This window comes from Agelaius tricolor, unplaced genomic scaffold (genome assembly GCF_023055355.1).
Source record: "Agelaius tricolor isolate 1412-34295 unplaced genomic scaffold, bAgeTri1.0.p SCAF_2, whole genome shotgun sequence".
Lineage (NCBI taxonomy): Eukaryota > Metazoa > Chordata > Aves > Passeriformes > Icteridae > Agelaius > Agelaius tricolor.
The window spans coordinates 1,274,627-1,293,353 of record NW_027269262.1 but is presented as its reverse complement, the minus strand read 5'-3'; the positions used below and the strand labels follow the sequence as shown (position 1 = coordinate 1,293,353).

Below are 18,727 nucleotides of genomic sequence, written 5' to 3'. Positions count from 1 at the left end.
ATAATTAAAAGCAGAAGGAGCATTGAGAAATCAGAACTAGCCTCTGGAGATGCCTGTATCTCTTCTGACTGATGAGGGAGGCATGGGCAAGGTACAGTCTGCTTCTGTGTTTTTTGTCTGAGGTAACTGCTCCAGGTTAAGCAGGACAAACACAGCCCCAGCTCTTCACAGTCTGCTAGCAAGCGCTGATCCTGCTGACCTGTAAGAGGTAGGTTTGGGAGCCAGTGTGTGTCAGTGATCAGAGAGGATGATAACCCTACTTACCACTTCTCCGGGATGCCCAGCAATGCCAGGAAAGCCTGGTTTTCCATCTGTGCCTGGCATCCCCTGCCACAAAGAACGTACAGTTATTCTCTCTTAACCGCATTCAGTTTCACACAAGCAGGAGGCTGCCACTGGGGAGGGTCACGATATGGCTCTGAACGGGCTGGTGGGCAGGTTTGGGGAAGACTCATTATCTCATTAGTCATCTGCTCTCTCCACTCCTCCTGCTCTTTCCCCCTCTCCAGAGTAGGCTTATGGCTTTTTTTCCCCTGCAGCTTCAATCGTTTTTCACTGCTTCCACCCCTGTTAGCAAAAGGATGAATTTCATTCCTTTCCCTCAAAATACATTTGATGAGTTATTTCCACCCTTCACTTAAGTGACTCTCAAGCTGGAGGAAGAGAAGGGATGTAGACATTGGCATTGGATGTAGACAGGAGTCAGTATGTGGGGCAAAACCACCCCCTGCTGTATTTTGATAGAGGCCTGTGTATGACTGCTGGAGTCTGACAGCTACTCTGCTCTATGGGAAAAACAGATGCACTAAGGATAGTGCAGTTTGCCCTGAGAAAAATGGATAAAAGAAGGTTCTAAATTCTTAAAGGACCAGATAAACAGTGAGCTACACTTTTTGCATCTGTTTTTCTCTGCATCATATGAAAGAGCAAAGGAAATGACACAGAGCAGCCTAATGATTTATCCAAAGGAACAACTACTCTTGTTATCTTGTTTTTTTGGTGGGGTTTTTTGGGTGTTTGTTTTGTATGTGGTTTTGAGGGGTTTTTTTTTGGTGATTTTTTTGGCTTTGAGGGTTTTTTTTAATATGCTGGGGATTTTTTTGTTTCATTTTGGTTTTTGGAAAATACTGTTTTGTTTCCAACTTTTTGCTCTGTTTGAAGAAAATTTTTGTGGGTTTTAACAGCAGATAGTACCACCATAAGAGATTTAATGTGCCTGCTTCATTAAGAAAGGATATTGTCACTGCTATTTCTGCTTTTGTCAGTGATCAGTGAAGCATGTGGGTCAGGAATAAAGTATGATTTCTGAAGTACTCTGTTCTTCATTTTATAAACAATTGTATAGATAGGATAAAGGGTGTCTGACTGCTAATGGAATTTAGGCATCAAAGCACCTACTGGGATTTTGGTATCTGCATGAGCAGTAACAATGGTTCTTGGGACATAAATTTCTCAAGTGCTTATGGAAAATTACAAGTATCTATCTGCAGCAAACGTAAATCAGCAGAGGAAATAATATTGGAACAACAGCTATTCTGCAACAGAATGTTGTCATTTCAGGCATGTTGATACTTGCAGGATAGCTTCCTACCATTACAAATGCTGAATAATTTCTCCCATTCATTTTCCTAACGAAATTTAAATGGGAAGAAAAGATTCAGGATAGGTAAGATGTTTTAATGCAACTGATGTATCCAGAGACATCCTTATTTCTAATTCCCATCATATTTTAAGAATGTAGCTTATTGCTCAGGTACAAGAGAACAAATATCTTTTTTAGTTTGAGGGTTAAAGGGATAAATTGCTTATTTTTAAAATAATCCTGTAGTCACTCCACTTAAAATATACACATATTTCAAATGCACTCTCACATAAAACAATAACAATTAGTAGAAAAAGGATCTCAGAAGAAAGGACATGTAGGAATAATAAAGAAAATATTCTATAGTCTCAGACTGGTTAAGAAGAGTTAAACTACTGTCCTGTGTGTCAATGCATCAGCTTTAATTATCATGCTGACAAATATCTATGTGAAATGACAACACTCATAATATGCACAGCAGATGGAATTTATGGCAAGAAGAGTCCTGATACATTGTTGGTATTTTTAAAAAATAAACAAGCAGATGCTGCTAGAAGACTGTGATAATACTCTTGTAAATACTTATCAAGCATAACTGCATTTATCTTGTTTCCTAGAATAAATTTTGATTTCAGGGCCATCCCAAATGCAGAAGAAGGCTATTTCGTTTCAATATTTTATTTTATTTTATTTTATTTTATTTTATTTTATTTTATTTTATTTTATTTTATTTTAAATTTTTTACAATTTTCTGAGTCACATCAGCGCTCTCTGCTGGCTTGTGGCTGCAAAAGACACTCACGTCAGACAGGGACCAGCAAGGAGCAGCATAGTCCCAAACAGGAGTTTTGGGGAGGGCTCCAAGAGGAGTTCAAAGCAGAACAGGCAGGGATTAAGACAGACATGAGCCTCCGACTGTAGCACAGACCTGTGGGGTGCTCTGCTGTGGGGTGAGAGCTACACACCACCGTATGAAGGAACAGAGGCAGATGGAAGTTAGTTTTCTGTCTAAGCTTTGCTGATTTTTAATCTTCCTTCTGGTGAAAATGCGCAGGGCTTCACAAGATTCCTTTGAAGACAAGCACCTTTTAGATGCAATTTTTAGACACAATTTTAACCACATTTTAGGCAGAAGTCGTACGCACCAGGTTATACTGGCTCCTGATACTCACAATTCACCAGAGAAAGGGGTTTGTGCTGATGGAGCAAGAAATGTTCATTAAGTGCATTCACTAAGTGCATGAAGAGATGAAAAGAAACAGAGGAAAGAAACAACTGAGGTTTTAGATCAGGTTAAATAAACTTCCCACCTTTGAACCTGGGAGACCTATGTTGCCTCTTTCTCCCTGAAACAGAGACACAGAGGGCTCAAGTATTAGAGTGAGCAGTAATTGCAAGGATTTTAAACATGTATGCTACTTTCCTTAAAAACAAAGGAACCCAATGGAGTAAAACAATCAGTAAAAATATGGCATATTTTTGGTAAAGTGATGCTCGGCATACATTTGTGATTTGGTTCTGAGATTTTAATCACCCAGTTGCTACCACATCTGAAGAGTTTGTGGTCACGACTCATTATTTTTGCTGAGCATTGACCAAGACATGTTCCTGAAGCCTCCTTTTGACATCTGAAATCAGCTCATGGTAACATTCCCCAGTTCTACCACTGCAGCCATGACCTTGTGCCTCCACAAAGGACTAACCATCTGTCTCCAAACCAGCTAACACAGTCTCCTCACACTGTTGCTCTCTCTACCTCCCCAGGCACTGTGTCAAGCCACGACTGAAATAATGAACATTGCACTGTTCCACCTTTGGGACTGATTCTGCAGGATTTTAGCCCTAAGTAGACACAGTTCTTCAATTTTTTAACATCCAATTTAGTTTATTTCTTTGGAGATACCGAATATAAACTGGGATAATCAGCCATTGCCTCAAATGTTATGTTTATGCTTACTGCTTTTTGGGAGTTCATATATTCAAGAGTGTATGAAGACTATAGACTGTTTTTTAACAAAAACAGCTTTTCATAATAATAAAAGTGAAAGTAGAATTTGGATCGATCCATACTTACTTGCTAGGAAAGAGAAAAAAATTTGATCATAGCTAGTCTTCTCTGACAGCTATACTTGTCTGGGGTGTTTGAAGGATGAAAGATGCATGAAACAGAACTATACCTTCAATTCCTCGTGATGCATTAGCTCTTGGTTTTGGGAAGTGGGTGGTTGTTGTATTTTGCGACTGTTGCCTAGTGAAGTCATTTATAATCATGAAAAGTGGGTGTAAAATTCATCCCCATGAGAATGATAGTGTATTATAACCACTTTATATTAATTTTGCCATAGTATACCTGGTTTTGTAAGATGTCAGGCATGTTCCTTTCTGTTTCTCCTGTGTCTTGGGGAAGAATGACTCATGATTAAACCAAGGTGATGGTGAGGTCTCTTGGCCAAGGTTTATGACTATCTCTACCACTCCAGCCCATTTCCTAAATCCTAGGAATCTTGCTACCTCAATTTCTGAAATCTTTGTGAAGCAGTATTTCTTAGATACAAAATTTCTAGCTAAGGGCAGAGAATAAGTTCTTAAAAAAATTTTTTTTCAGTCAGCGTGGAGGCTCAGCACCTACACATGTGCACAGAGCAGCATCATGTGAGAGCAAATTTATTCTTGCCAGTCCACTGCAGTATCACTCACCAACACGTGCTGTGCAAATTGTATTCTTTTCACTCATAAGTAATGGGCTCCAGCAGCAGCAGGAGTAGTACACCATGGAGGGACTTTTTCAGCCCTAGAAGCTGAGCTTTACAGACTTTAGACAGAGGGGGCTGGCCAGATCTTTGGTGGCTGTTGTGCTATAAATTAGGTGTGTGCAATGGGCAGTCAGTGATTAGTGCTGGGTGTAAGTTCAGGTGAAAATTTCACAGTGAGAGGATGGGTACTGCCACTTCTCATCTTCCACTTCCTGCCCTTTCAATGTTACTGTTATTTCCCAGGGCAATGAAGACCTTAAATTTCTTTAACTTCACATTTAAGGTGTTGTCATGCTGTACTGTTAACCTGAGTGGTAGTCGAGCTTTACATAGGAATAGGAAAAGCCTCTTCCTGTCTAAAGACCCATTCTGCAAATCTGCCCTTTTCTTCTGTGATTTTTCATCTCTCCATTTTTTGCCTCATTGGTTACACAACCAGTAGCAGCATCAAAGTGCAAAAACTCAGGCACTTCTAAGCTCAAATAAAACCAAGGCAAAGTAGTCATTGCTCCTCCCTTCTTCCCCCTAGCACCTTCCAGAATGTTTTCCTATCACTTTCTGGGATCAGAAGGCCTCGTCATGCAGATTTCTCTTTCAACAGCATACATGTAACCTCTCTGAGACCAGAGTGACGTATAAATGAGCAACAAAGAGAAATTGCCAGATGTCCAAAAAAAATTTAACAAAGATGTGATGGAATGTAATAGCCCAGTTAGTATCTACTCACTGCTCTTGTTGGATGTGAAATAATTTTAATAATACATATTCTGCATAGATATCCAGTGCAAATGGGAACAAAATTTGTCCCAGCTTAATCCGTATATGAATCCTAAAGGAAAGCTGTTATGTTCAGGCAAATTCTGATAATGTAGAAATAAAAAATATGAAAAAAATACACTAAAGCAATATAGGTTATCTTTCAAATATTTTTACCTTTGGCCCTAATGGTCCACGCTGTCCAGGTCTTCCTGCAGAACCCTGTAAAAATTTACTTGTAAATCCACATGGCATTTCAAAATTTTTTTTCAGAAAAAAAATGTAACTTGCTACCAAGACTGTTACAAAAACAATGCTGGAGACCTGTAGTGTTAATGGAGAGCAATAAAATGCACCTTTTCTTACAAATACAACTTTAGTGCTGTCACTGCATACAATACATATTTTTAGAAAATATTAGAAATAAATTTGTCCAAATTTAGCATTTGTTGTGATGTATTGCTTTCAACTGCTTACAGTTTTTTGAATTTGCATTCTTGGCTAAAATTAAGATATGCTACCAGTTTAGAGGCAACAGAGTCTTGCTAGGTTTAAAAGCAGTTTCCCAAAAGGTTTGTTTTAAAAATAATTTTGAAATTCAAATTCCTCTCATCTCTATATGGTGACATGGGTTGTAAAGAACAATTATGGCTCTTTGATGGTAAAATGGACAGCAGTTCATTATTGGACATTGTAGAAAATTGAATGGAAGACAAAGGAATTTGACAAAGTGATTGAATTGTCTTTATCTGGAACATGAAGGCAGATATAAATAGTATTACTAAATAATGAGAAAACACCAATAAAACTTTACACTGATCTGTGGAAGAAAAAATAGAAACCCTGGAAACGAGAGCTGAGCTGTCAGAAAAAAATTATATTTCTCCTTTAAAACCCAATTACTATTTTCTGATAAAAGATTAATAGAAATCTCAACAGATACGAAGACAGTGCCAATAAATGTAATTTATTTCTTAGCAGCTGTTTTGCGTTGCAACCCCCTTTGAAGCAGATTCTCAGTTTTCACTTAAGCACCACTGGGTCCTCTGGAGTTGTGATAAGGTGTAAATGGCTGATAGTGCAGTACCAGTAAGTATGTAAAAGCATTTTCATAATTTCAGCAAAATTCTTATTTTTCTTATCTCCTTTTCTCATCTCTCTTCTGTACTGACTCAAACTTTGCAGAGTAATTAAGCAGTAACAGGAAAATTTTGTTCAACTCCAACAAGACATTTTTTGAATATTTATAGCTGAGTGACTTGGAAACAATGCCTGTTATAAAACCAATGTGAGAGTAAGGCTGTGACTAAGGCAGGTCAGAATGTGGAATTTTGGCCCTGCTTGTGGATACCTCCTTGTTTCAGCGAACAGATTCAATACTTATTTTTGTAACTGTATTTTTGTACTATTTTTAGTATCTAGGAAAAGACATAAGAGGGGGCAAATTTCTCTAAGCTATCAGCTACAGTTTCAGTGACTCACAATTACTGGTACTTTAAACCAACACAGTAGAAAGCTGCTCAAAGTCACTCCTGCCTCCAGTGTTCAGTTGGTGTCTGATGATTCATGGAATCACAAGCATAGGATTGTACAGGCCTGTGGAGGCCATCTAATCCAATCACCCCCTGGAAGCAGAACTGTCACCAGCTTCAGATCAGGTCAGCTGTGTTTCTGTCCAGCAAAGCCTCGATAACTTCCAAGACCAGACCTTCTGCAACCTCCCTGGGCAACTGCTCCAACTTTCTAGTGAACAGCCATCTCCAAAGGCTTACCCTGAACATTCCAACCTGCAAATTGTGACCACTGTCCCTTGCTGCACCACCTGGCACTACAAGGAACAGCTCAGCTTCATCATACTTGCAGCTGCCCTTCAGAGATTCATTAAGTAGCTACTGGATCGTGTCTTTGTGTCCTTTTGTTGCCAGACTAAACCACTGGAACTCCTTCTATTGTTAAGAATGACAATAAATCCAAATGATCTGGTTGATACCGATAGATTATATTCCCATATTCCCTACTTGAAGATTGAAATGGTCCACACTAGCAAAAAATCTCCTGAGACACAATGATGGGAAAAAAAAGCATCCCTTTTTTCTGAGACATTGCTTCCACACTACTGGGAAAAAAAAATTTAGTTTAAAAGTGGCATGTTGTATTACACACATTTGTTTGTCAAACTATAACATTTCAGTTTAATCTTCATATGCGTGAGTCACTGTCATATGAGAGAAAGGAATCTATTAGGGTGAAGGGAGAAACAGAGAGCTAGATAACATAAAACCCCTTATTCACCCTTTAATATCTCAAAAATATACCAGAGCAGAATAAAAAAAATCATTAGCTAATAAGGTGTCAGAGAAATGCCATTCAGATTCTTTGGAGGACACAGTTATTTTAATGACATTCTAGGGCAAGTGAATCCATTTCAATGTAGTGACTGTCAATCTATGGCTGACTGGGGCTATATGTTTCCAAAAAGCAGAATGGAGGAAACCTCTGTTTAGAAAAAAGCCCAAAACAAACCAAACAACTCAGCAACAATTTATACTCCCCTCCCATAAAATATCCACTCACCTTTGGTTCCCTTGGTCTGGGAATTCTTGATTCACTTAACAGGTCGATGCTACCTGATCCTTCCATATCCTAATGGAAGAGACAAAATGTTACAGAATTTAAGAATTTATCTTTGGCTTTTTTTTCTGGTTGTGTTGTTTTGGTTTTTTTCCAACCGCTCTGTTTTCTGAAGTTCTGTACAAACTGGAAACATACTGAACACAAATATTTTAATATTTTCTCATTAACTTTTTTTTTCAGAGAAAAATGGATGATGTTCTGGAGATAGGCTTTGCTCAAATGTGACTAAAAACATGCTGGTCATCCTTACAGAAACTCTGGTCTGTACTATCTTGCCAACTTGCCACCAGTGCTCCAGCACTTCAGGCTGAAGAGCATCAAGCAGAAGTGAGACAGTTCACACTGTGTTTAAGCACACTTTTAAGCAGTATTTTTCTGTGTAGCATTTACCTGCCACCCAGCTACTGAAACACTAATGACTAGTAAGGGTTCCCAAAACTGATTTATGTCAGGGAGAACTTGCAGTTTAAAGGCAGCAATCACTTTTCATCAATAGAGGTTCTTCCCAATTCTCACAGTCAAACATTGAACTCCTGCCTAAAATACTGCTTTCTGAAATTAAGCAGAAAAAAATTCCACCATCAAATTGTAGAATTAATTATGTTGAAAGGTCTCTCAGAGGCTGCCTTCCCAAATTCCCGTCAAAAGCAATGTCAACACTGAATTCCAATCAAGTTGTTTAGGGCATTGGAAACTCAGGCCTTGGAACCTCCTAGAGATTAGGGTTAAGTGTTCTCCAGACTGAGCAAGCTCAGTTCCCTGAGGCTTTCATTACAGGTCATCTGCTCCAGACCACTGTCCTTTTCCATTGCCCTCTGCTAACTTCAGAAATAAGTCTCTGTGTAGTGGGAGTCCTTGAGAGGAGACTACAAATTATTTCCCATGGAGATTTTTTAATAGTTTTCAAGGAAACGACACAGAAAGTAGAAGCCTCCCTCCAGCTTTCATTGTTCTATGACATTGTAGATACATGGCAGAAGCAGGAGCTTCTGGCTTACTGCCAGTTCCAAAGCAGTAAAGAAATAAAATTGCAGCTGCCACAATTACTTGTTTCAGGCCCAGCACCACTCTTGTGCTTATCTCCTGGTTTGTGCCTAGTCCAAACTTGTAGACTGGTCTTCAAAACATCTGAATGAGCCATGCCAGCAGGGAACTGTTCACTTGGTTTTAGCTGCAGTTTTAGTTGCAGCTGCACTGGCTTAATTGTTTCCTTTTCTGAAAGAGAAAATCTTAATCTTTGTTTTATTTCCCTGCTCACAGCCATACAGCCTTCATTTGCAACATCAGCATCATGTATTGAAACCCCTCACTTTCTTTAGATGATTAAAATGGCAGAAAATATGCTACTTTCGGGGTGCAAGTGTTCTCTAAAATTTTAGTAGATTAAATTGTCTTGTGGAAGAATTGATGGAATACTGAATATGAGTGCATGCGAAGGGTAGGAATGTGCCAGGAATGTCTGCAGATGGGGAAGGAAGAGGAGCAAAGGAGAACCTCCACCTCCTAATGACAGCAAGCCCTTGTATCACCTTACCATGTTTAGAGGACCCACTCCTGACCCACTTAAATTTCTGCCAGTTAGTGACTTGAAATGGCCCAGCTTAGTCCAGCTGTGGTGCACTCAGGAGATGGTGTAAGGGGAAGGGTGAGATCACCTTCAGCTACCACTGAATGACAGCTTAACACCAAAGGTATGGAAAACATAATCTGACCTGACTCCATTGAAAAACAGAGATCCTGTTCTTCTGACCTTTTCTGTCAACTCCACAAGAGTAAGAGAAGCAGAAGGAATGCACAGCTGGAATCAGGTCCTTCCTTTTGGAGGACCAAGGTGAGAGACCTTTTGTGCAACTTCACCTGAGATTGATTTAATGTCATTCAGACTTTCATTCTGCTCCTTCATCAGCTATCAGTGTATCAAATACCAACAGAAAATCTACTCTTATTCTCTTTGGACTGTTTAAGCCAACTCTCACTGTGGAGGATAAACCACACTGTGTTTCTGTGCTCTTTCCCTTGACTGCATTGTGCCAGTCTGTTTTTCCCTTTAAGAGAGTGCTTGATGCCTGCTTTATATAACACATCATCTCTTTTGACATCTGTGTGTTTTTAATGGGTTTACCAGATACCTTCTGCAGCTCAAACTGTTCTTTTGGCAAGCATAAGTGCCAGCAAACACCATGCCATTTGGTTTTTGCACATAGCTGATCACAGATGTTAACAAGTGCTAACAGGAGTATTTTGCAGAAACAGCCTTACTGCAATAAACAGACTGCCAACCAAAAGGTAGTGTCACCCTAATAAACTGGCAGACCATGGTGCTGCCTCAACAGATGGCAGGGGTGGGCATCCAAAAGATCAGCTACAGCTAGCAAACCTGTTTAAAGTAGTATTCCTCTTAGGGAAATGACAATCATACCAATTTTGTTTGGACTACATAAAGTTCAAGATGAAGCCGGTCAAGATACTGTTTCTGCAGTTAGGGATCAAATCCTTCTGCATTTGCATCCATAAAAGTGGGGACTCTCAGTTTTCACCCTTTCCTGCTCATCTGCTAAGTTTTCTCCTCTGAGACTTGGGTTTTAAAAGTGGCAGAGCTTGATCCTCAGCACATAATTGCAGGAGGACTCTTTGGTGACATAATAAGGGCACATTGCCTTTTACTCCAATAGTGCTAATGGTGAAAAGTGGAGAATCTCTTAAAGAATGGGTCCTCAGAGGTCACAGAAGATGACTCTAAGTCAGAGAAGCTATCATTCTGGGCTAAAACTCAGACCAGGCCTGGGATGAAGCTGTGACTTGCCAGTGGTCCTTAACTCATTCTGAGACACCTAGATATTTATTCAGGGGAGACTGTGTACCAGTGTAGTGTGCCTAAGACAAGGTAAAGGACTGTTTACTTAGACTTCAAGCTGCTTCTTGCTAACAATTTCAGTGCTGGCAATTAAGAACTTGTGAACTGATAGAGAGATTTTGTCCATTGAATTTCTCTGACATCAGTGAGATTATAAACCAGTAGTGTATATAGTACAATATTCTTTAGTCAGATATCAGAAAGCAAATTAGGTCTCTAAACAAGCACTGGTGGTCACATCTGTGGCACCTCAAAGTATCTGTAAAGAAAAGAAAAATACAAAAGAGTTGGAGTAGATACTAAGAGAAATGTGTAGGAAAACTGGTATCTTTTAAACACCACCACTTTGCTGCTGCTCGACAGAGGGCCAGTAATTTTGGTCAAACATTCTTACTTCTCTGATGAGGCTACCCTGAGTTCCCGTGCCAATTCGATTATATCCCATGACATAAAAAACTCTAGAAAGACTTTGCTGAGCCACACAGGTAAATTAGAATTGAAAAATGCATGGAAAATAAGGAAGAAAAAAGTGAAGACACAAATATGAATTGATAGTGGCACTTTCTTGGCCTCTCTTCACAAAGATGGTAATGCGGCAGCTCTAATTCTTGAACCTGACTGAGTGTTCTTCCCTTGCCTTTCTTTACTGCAAAACCACTTTCTGCTCCAACAACATTATCCAAATGAGCAGTTCTCAAATGATATGTAAAGATCATCTTGAGCTGGCCCGATCTCATATTTTTAAGTGATGAAGGTATTATTCTCAGAAGTAGAAAAAGTAACATCTGCAATTTTATATTTTAAATAGAACATTTTTGTCCTAAGTAAAACAGACCATGAGGTCAGAAATAAGCAATATGTGTCTCTGTATTTATACTCCTTGGCAAATTTCAATGTAGAACAAATTACTTTGTTCTCAATTCAGACTTAAATACCTGTGAAATATACAGGTGATCACACTGTCTTTCTTCTGCAGGAAATATATCCAAACTTACAACAAACTTCAGAATAGCAAAATACCTCAAAGCCCAAGCTGTAACTTAGTCCTGGTGGTCCAGGAGGTCCAGGGGGTCCAGGAGGCCCAGGCGGTCCAGGTGGTCCAGGTTTTCCAGGAGACCCAATAGGGCCAGCTTCTCCTTTGGGGCCTATTGATCCAGCGACTCCAGTATCACCCTAAAATAAAAATTCCGACTGTTGATATATTGAATATGTCTAAGCAGAGGCAAATAAGTAGTTTCACAGTTTCAATCCCTCTGCCATGGGCAGGGACATCTTCCACTAGACCAGGTAGCTCAAAACCACATCCAATATGGCCTTGAACATCCCCAGGAAGAGGTCATCCACCGATCATGTTCATGGCTCTCCCCTGGACTTGTTCCAACAGGTGCATGCCTTTCTTGTGCTGGGGGTCCCAGAGGTGGGCACACCTCTCCAGGTGAGTTCTCATGAGGGCAGAGTAGAGAGGGAGCATTCCCTCTCTCAACCTTCTGATCATGTGTATTGGTTCTGGTTGAGTTGGAGTTTGTTTTCCCCCCAGCAGCCCTCACAGTGCTGTGCTTTGCATTGGTAGCTGGAAAAGTGTTGATAATATACCAGTGTTTTGTCTGCTGCTGAGCAGCACCGGCACACCATCAGCACTGTCTCTTTAACAATTCTCTCAACCCCTCCTCCCATCAAGTGGGCTGGGAGTGGGCAATACCCTGGAAGGGGACACAACTAAGCAAAAATAGCTGACCCAAATTAACCAAAGGGGTATTCTGTACCATATGATGTCAGCTCAGATATAAAATCTATGGGAGAGAGGAGGAATGGGGGGCATTTGTTGTTTTATAGTATTTGCCTTCCAGAGCAACTTCCCAGGAAGTGGCTGAATATTACTCGCTGATGGGAAGTAGAGATTAAATTTTTTTTCTCTTTGCTTATGCACATGGAAATTTTCACTTTCTTTTTGTTTTAGTGAACACCACTTTATCTCAACCTACAAGTTGCTTTCTGTCTTATTCTCTCTCCCCAGTCCCATTTGGAAAGGGGTGATAGAGCCATGTCCAGCCAAGGTTACCTGATTACAGGACACTTCATAGGGAAGCATGCTGGCCAACTGAGAAACTTAGGTTACACAGTAAGAGTCTCCAAGATTTTTCAGTAATGTGCTGTATCATAGTGATACTGTCATTCTATAAAGACACTTTTTTGTTACCTTTGGACCAGCAGAACCAGGTAGACCTTGATCACCCTGTAAAAGAAAATAAATTGTGCATACTTAGAATAAGGCTATCATGCAACAAAAGCACATTCATGGTATTTTTCCTTAATACAAATGCCCACAGATTTCTGTGCTGTTTAATTTGATGTCCTTTACATGGAGCCCTTTATCTGAAACCTCAGACCTCTCAGTTAAAAAGTAAACAATCTGTAATTCAGGTGTTACAATAACACATTGATAGCTCTGGTCCGGTATGCTGACTGGACTCAATATTGTATTTCAATTATTGCTGCAGATTTTAAGGGTTTGAAGCACAGAGAATTAAACATTGCAGGTCACATCCTCCTGCTTCTGAACATAAATGCCAAAATTCTTATGGGCTATAACAGAAATGGAAACTGGTCCTGCTCAAGTTGTACAGGTCACCCTTCTAAAAACAGGATGTGATGACTAGGAATATTTTAAAGATCCTCTGTTGCAATCAAGATTTCATCAATATTTGCTTTTATATACCTTACTTGCCTACTGTTTTTTTTTCCATTTCTATTACACAGAATAGACAGAAAGACAATGCATGCTAATAATTATTTTCAGAATTTCTCTGGATCTAGTGGAATAATTTTTATGTTGGCAAGCTCCTGTCTTTACTCACTCAGCAGAAATATTTCTTGAGTAAAGTCTGAAAAAAAATGAGTAAGCACCAGGAGCAACATGATCTTTTTTTTTTTTCCTAAAAGCAATGGCTAAACTCCATGTTGAATGTCACTCAATGAACAAACTTAATTTACTTTCAGTGCATCCTGTTGTTTCTTTCTTGTTATCTTCTCTGGATTAATTTCGAATAAAGAACAAAACAGATACTACAATATAAAGGCTTTCAGAAAAAAAGTAGTAAAAATTAAAAAATAGTCCTATTTGTATTGAACAGATGCAGACACATAGTGCTTCAATTCTAATGGAACTTTTATCAAATATACAGAATGCAGCAAACAGACTCAGTGAGGCAAAATATTGCAGCCCTTTTTTTAGATGATTATGATTTTAAAAGAAATTTAATTTCTCTTAAATTGCTTCTCTTTCCCCATCAATCTCCTCCTATAGTATGTGATTCATGTTCTGTTTACTTCAGCTAGACTTCTTTCTGTTCTTAGGCTCCCCCATGTAAAACACACACGACTGATTACAATGGACACGGGTTTCAGGTGCCTGCTTTGCAATGCACATACCGCACTTTCTGGATTGCTGCTGGTTCCCAAGTGTGCTGCACTTTTACCAGCCTCAGACTTTTGATATCACAACTCAGAACCTCCAGCCTCCAGAGATAAAAATAAATCAATATTCTGGCCATTTAAGACTTGCCTTTTCATTTCTGTTACAGTGTGTGAGCTTAAAATGTACACTTGGGAATTTACTTTCAATTTCTTGTGCGTAAGGTGTGCTGTTGAAGCTCACTAGAGGATGAAATTGTCTTGTAGTCTTTGTCTTAGTTTTCTTCACGTCCTTCTTGAAGTGGGGTATAAAAAATGGTGCTCAAATGATGTTTTGATAAGCAATGGATTATAATAATTTCCCCAAGTCAAGCCTGTTTTGCATGTGACAGTAATTGCTGAGTGATCTTTCTGTCCCTATCTTGACCCATCAGCTTTTCACTGGTGGGCATATGGTGCCCAGCCAGTGTAGGCCATGATTTTGTCTCTTGTTTGCCAATTTAAATGGTCTGTGCTCCTTCAGACTCTTTTCCCCTGTCATATAATGTGCTGTCACTCTGTGCCAGGCTGGGCTAACTGGAGCTCTCCCTTTCCCCCTCCAGATTCACCTGTCTGAGCCCAGTCACTACTGGTTTTTGAGTGGCAAATCACAACAGAGTAGTTCATACTGCATATCAAATATTGCATGCTTCAGAAAACAAGACACTAGCCAATAGGAAATTCTGGATTTCTGAATATGCCTTTTGAGATGTGTTCTAATAAGCCATTAGTATCTGGATTCCATTAAAAAATACTGAAGCCAGATGCTATTGTGTTGCAGGAACAACTGCTTATGATTCTTACAGCCTAGAATTGACAAAGATTTTGCACTGAAGTAGGAGCAGGACAGACATTTAACTCACCTTTTCTCCCTTCCATCCTGGTGGGCCAGCCACTCCGTCACAGCCAGGAGGACCTTGAGGGCCCTGTAGATGACAGTAAATCTAAAGCAGGTGCCACTTGAGAGCTTGATTTCTAGAACATGTGTTTAAGTATTAGGGACGAACTGATGATACAGCATAATGAAAGAGTAATGTGTAGTACCTCCCACCACTAAGCTTTAACACTTTTATTTCTTTCTTCTGAGAGTTTGGCTTTGTATCAAACCAATATTTTAATGTATTTTAATAGAAAACTATATACAACAATCATAAATTATTAACAAAAATAAACCCCAGCATATTGTAAATATAACCTTAGCATGAGAGATTATGGTGCTATCCAAGCAGGTTTTGACAATACTGTAAAAGACACGATGGGGTTGAAATCCCCAGGCACCTCAGTTATCTACACTTTTGGCAATGTCAGTGCCAGATGAGACCCAGCTGAGGAAACTTTGGTATTGACAAAATCAACGCCAGGGTTTCTGTGTGGTAGAATCGCTAAAGGCAGTTGTGATATGGAGGGAATGGTGTCAAACAGGAGACTTCTGTGCTGTCACTGCAAACAGAAAAGCCTGTAGGCTGACAGAGGTCTTGATCCATAAAACTCCAGTGATATCCTCCCTCGGGAACATTGAGGCTGGGCCTCAGCTCCCCACATGGGGCAGTCTGAATAGGCACTTGGATTATTCAGACTCACTTTGCCAGGTGTCCCTGGGTAGCTGAGCCTGGAGCCGCATTCCTACACTTTCAGGAGCAGTGTTCCTAAAGAGTCCTTCTGCAGAAGAAAAGGTGCCGCCACTTTGCTTTGGTTGATGGTGCTCATGTTGTTCATGACACCTCACTTTAGTTTTGCCTTGAAAAGTGTATATTAAGTTCTCCTCCCATTTTCTGGTGTTGTATCCATGACTTTTATCCTGCATGCATTTGAGTGAGCAAGCAGGCTGGGAAACTGGTTTGTAGGATCAACCAATAAATCTGTACATATATTGAAGTCCAGCCCACAGTAACAAGACATGCATGAAATGTAACAGGCATATTTCACAGACCACATTTTTAAAATTGAGCTTGAAAGCCTTTGACTACGTTTACAACAGTGTATTCTGGCCTCTGGGGATCTTTAATAATATTTATTTATTCATCTGTTTTGGGGAAGGATATAAATGGCTAGCAAAGCAGATAGAAAGCATTGTTTCCCTCTGATGTTTTCAGAATTATCACAAAGCCTCATTTTTCTGGCTCTCTCTGTCCCCCCCACCCTGCTTTTGCTCTTTAGATGCACTGTAAGTCATAGACTAAGTAATGGATTTTTTTAATATTGAGAATAATCAGAAATATTTTCAGTATGTTTCAAACATTTTCATATTGTATTTTGGCATGATTACATAGACAGAGGAGAATAAGAAAAGAGGTTGAGCTAAGAACAATAACTATTCTAAAGTTTACTGATTACTTCCACTCTAGTGCTTAGCAATTTTAGGCTTCATTATGCTAAAATTGCTAATTTCCTCAAGAGCTTTAGAACAGTCTCTCTTGTGTAGCTTGCAGGCAACGCTGGGACATTTGTTATTCTCATCAGGGTATATTAATGCATTTGTGAGCTATCTCAAACAAAAAATTATGATAGAAACTGTCCCTATACAATGCTATGAGTCAATTTAACTTCATGTAGCATTTAGAAAATGTGTATTTAATCAGATCAATACCATATCAGTATGAAATGCATTGTGAAGGAGTTTGTGTGGGGGTATTTCCCATTATAAAATGCAGACTTTACTGAAACATTTCTAAGACATGTTTGTAGAGAGAAGAGGTGCTACATCACAAAGTTCTTGATTTAGCAAGGACTTAAGCTCGTCCCCAACTTCAAGCGATTGGCTGATCTTCTGGAATTAGAATTCACAGCTGAAAACCCTTAATAACACAAATGTGTTAGTGTGGTACTTAATGAGGATCCCCAACCAAAACATTTCTGTTGCGAATTGAGCTCACTTCATTTATTCGGAGTGTGCAAATGTGTGCAAATCTTTGAATAGCAGAATGACAGTTTCTTGGGTCATCTGAAATTGTGGGAATGCATGGGTCTGTGTTCTTAATATTTGGAGTTTTCCTTTAGTAGCCTGCAGATTTGTCCTGGATTGATTCTTCTGAAAGTGTTCTTTAGTAGTCTTATTAACATTTAGCTTCTACTTTTTTTAACAGATACGTTTCCCAGGAACTATCCTGAAACAATGATTTCTGTTGCACCAGAAAATTGACTGTCTACGAGTAGTTCATGCTATTGCCTGTGAAATCCCAAATTACACAAGAGGGAATACACTCATTTTTAAAAATAAAAAAATGAATCAATACTTATTTCTCCATTTTCTTTTAATTCCTTTTTACATTATTCTTTTATGGCAAATTTTAGTACTATTTCCTAGACCATTTGAATTACTTCATGTTCTAAGGATATGGAAATAGCCACAGTCATGAAAGTTGAAGGTACAGTTTGAATTGCAAAGAAGCTGTTATAGAGAATCTTTTAATCTAATACTGCACTTTATCAAACGCAGTAAATGAAACATTAGGGTAACTGTCTTCTTCGTAAGACCTGATAACGCATTTTCTTAAAATTACATTTGTAATCCTCAATACAAATTGATCCGTCTTGGATTCAGAAAATAAAAAGAGTGCTGTTGGGAGTTTAGCAATTAGATGAAATCTGGTCAGCATTTTAGACTTTTTTATTTTATACTGCCATCCATATAACAATCAGTAGATGCAGAGAATAATGGATTTCCTTGGCTTCCCATGCACTTGACTCTTGAATCCCATATTAAAGACTTTCAGGTGCCTAAATTTCTTTCTGCACAAAAGATGCTGCTTTCCACCTGGATGGCCAAACACTTTTTAGATTTTGTATCAACTCCCAACTTGGTTATCCTCAAAAAAAAACCCCTCCAAGAGAGCTGAGAAATAGTGAGATCTTTTTAACACTTGTCACCTGTACACTTCCTTGATATATGCTAATGACACCTTGTCAGGTACAGAAATGGTTACTCACTTTGAGGGCTCTGTGATGGACAGGAAAAATCTTTTCCTGAGAACAACTGCTGCTGGCAGATGGTTGATAGGGAATAAGGGAACTATATTAGTAAATTTATGGAAACAGAGATTGTTCTGAATTGGAAAGGATCATCGAGTGCAGCTCTTAGATGAATGGACAGCACAGAGATCAGACCCACAACCTTGGCTTTATTAGCACCATGCTCCAAACAGCTGAGCTAATCTCATCATTCCAGAGAGGATGTTTAAAGCTGTTCAATGCTAAAAAACATTATTTTCTTCACTGAAAAAACACTTTACTGAGAATTTATTTGCAAGTCAGACTTTAGCAACATTTTTTACAGTAAAATTGTATTTCACATGAGGAATAAGTGTTTCTACCTAGCTGAAGAGAAGGATAGAAGAGGAAAGAGGAAAATTCAGTTTATTTTATAAACTCCCTAAAGATTATGTAAGTAATTTAGCAAACTTTATTTTCCTGAAAGCAAAAGCATTCTTAATTTTTATTTATTTTGGCCCAGATTCACCAGTATCTGTCTGTCAAATGTACATTAGTGCTGTGCTTTGGTTAACAAGACTTTTTTTTTTTTTGTATAAATTTGCATAAGATTCAAGCTTTGTGCACAAAAGGGTACTCACTTCAGGGCCTGGTTCCCCAGAACCTCCATCTTCTCCTGATGACCCAGGAGGTCCTACACCTGAATCAGGTGCTGGGTTTCCTGGAAGACCAGGCAGTCCTGGAGGACCTGGTGGCCCCGGAAGACCCTGG

General features: G+C 39.2%; 1 protein-coding gene across 10 annotated transcripts in view; it reads right to left on the bottom strand.

Annotated features, from left to right (window-relative positions):
• Window positions 1-18,727, bottom strand: part of COL15A1 (collagen type XV alpha 1 chain) — a 130,897-nt gene that overhangs the window by 52,208 nt on the left and 59,962 nt on the right. For 8 of the 10 annotated variants that reach the window (XM_071450263.1, XM_071450281.1, XM_071450290.1 and 5 more), the window contains 8 exons: window positions 18,598-18,723; window positions 14,893-14,955; window positions 12,777-12,812; window positions 11,600-11,752; window positions 7,666-7,734; window positions 5,269-5,313; window positions 2,893-2,928; window positions 265-327 (listed from right to left, as the gene is read on the bottom strand). In XM_071450263.1, the coding sequence (XP_071306364.1) occupies window positions 265-327; window positions 2,893-2,928; window positions 5,269-5,313; window positions 7,666-7,734; window positions 11,600-11,752; window positions 12,777-12,812; window positions 14,893-14,955; window positions 18,598-18,723 (591 nt within the window). The remainder of the gene's footprint in view (window positions 1-264; window positions 328-2,892; window positions 2,929-5,268; window positions 5,314-7,665; window positions 7,735-11,599; window positions 11,753-12,776; window positions 12,813-14,892; window positions 14,956-18,597; window positions 18,724-18,727) is intronic. The other 2 variants (XM_071450256.1, XM_071450297.1) reach the window with 2 other exon arrangements.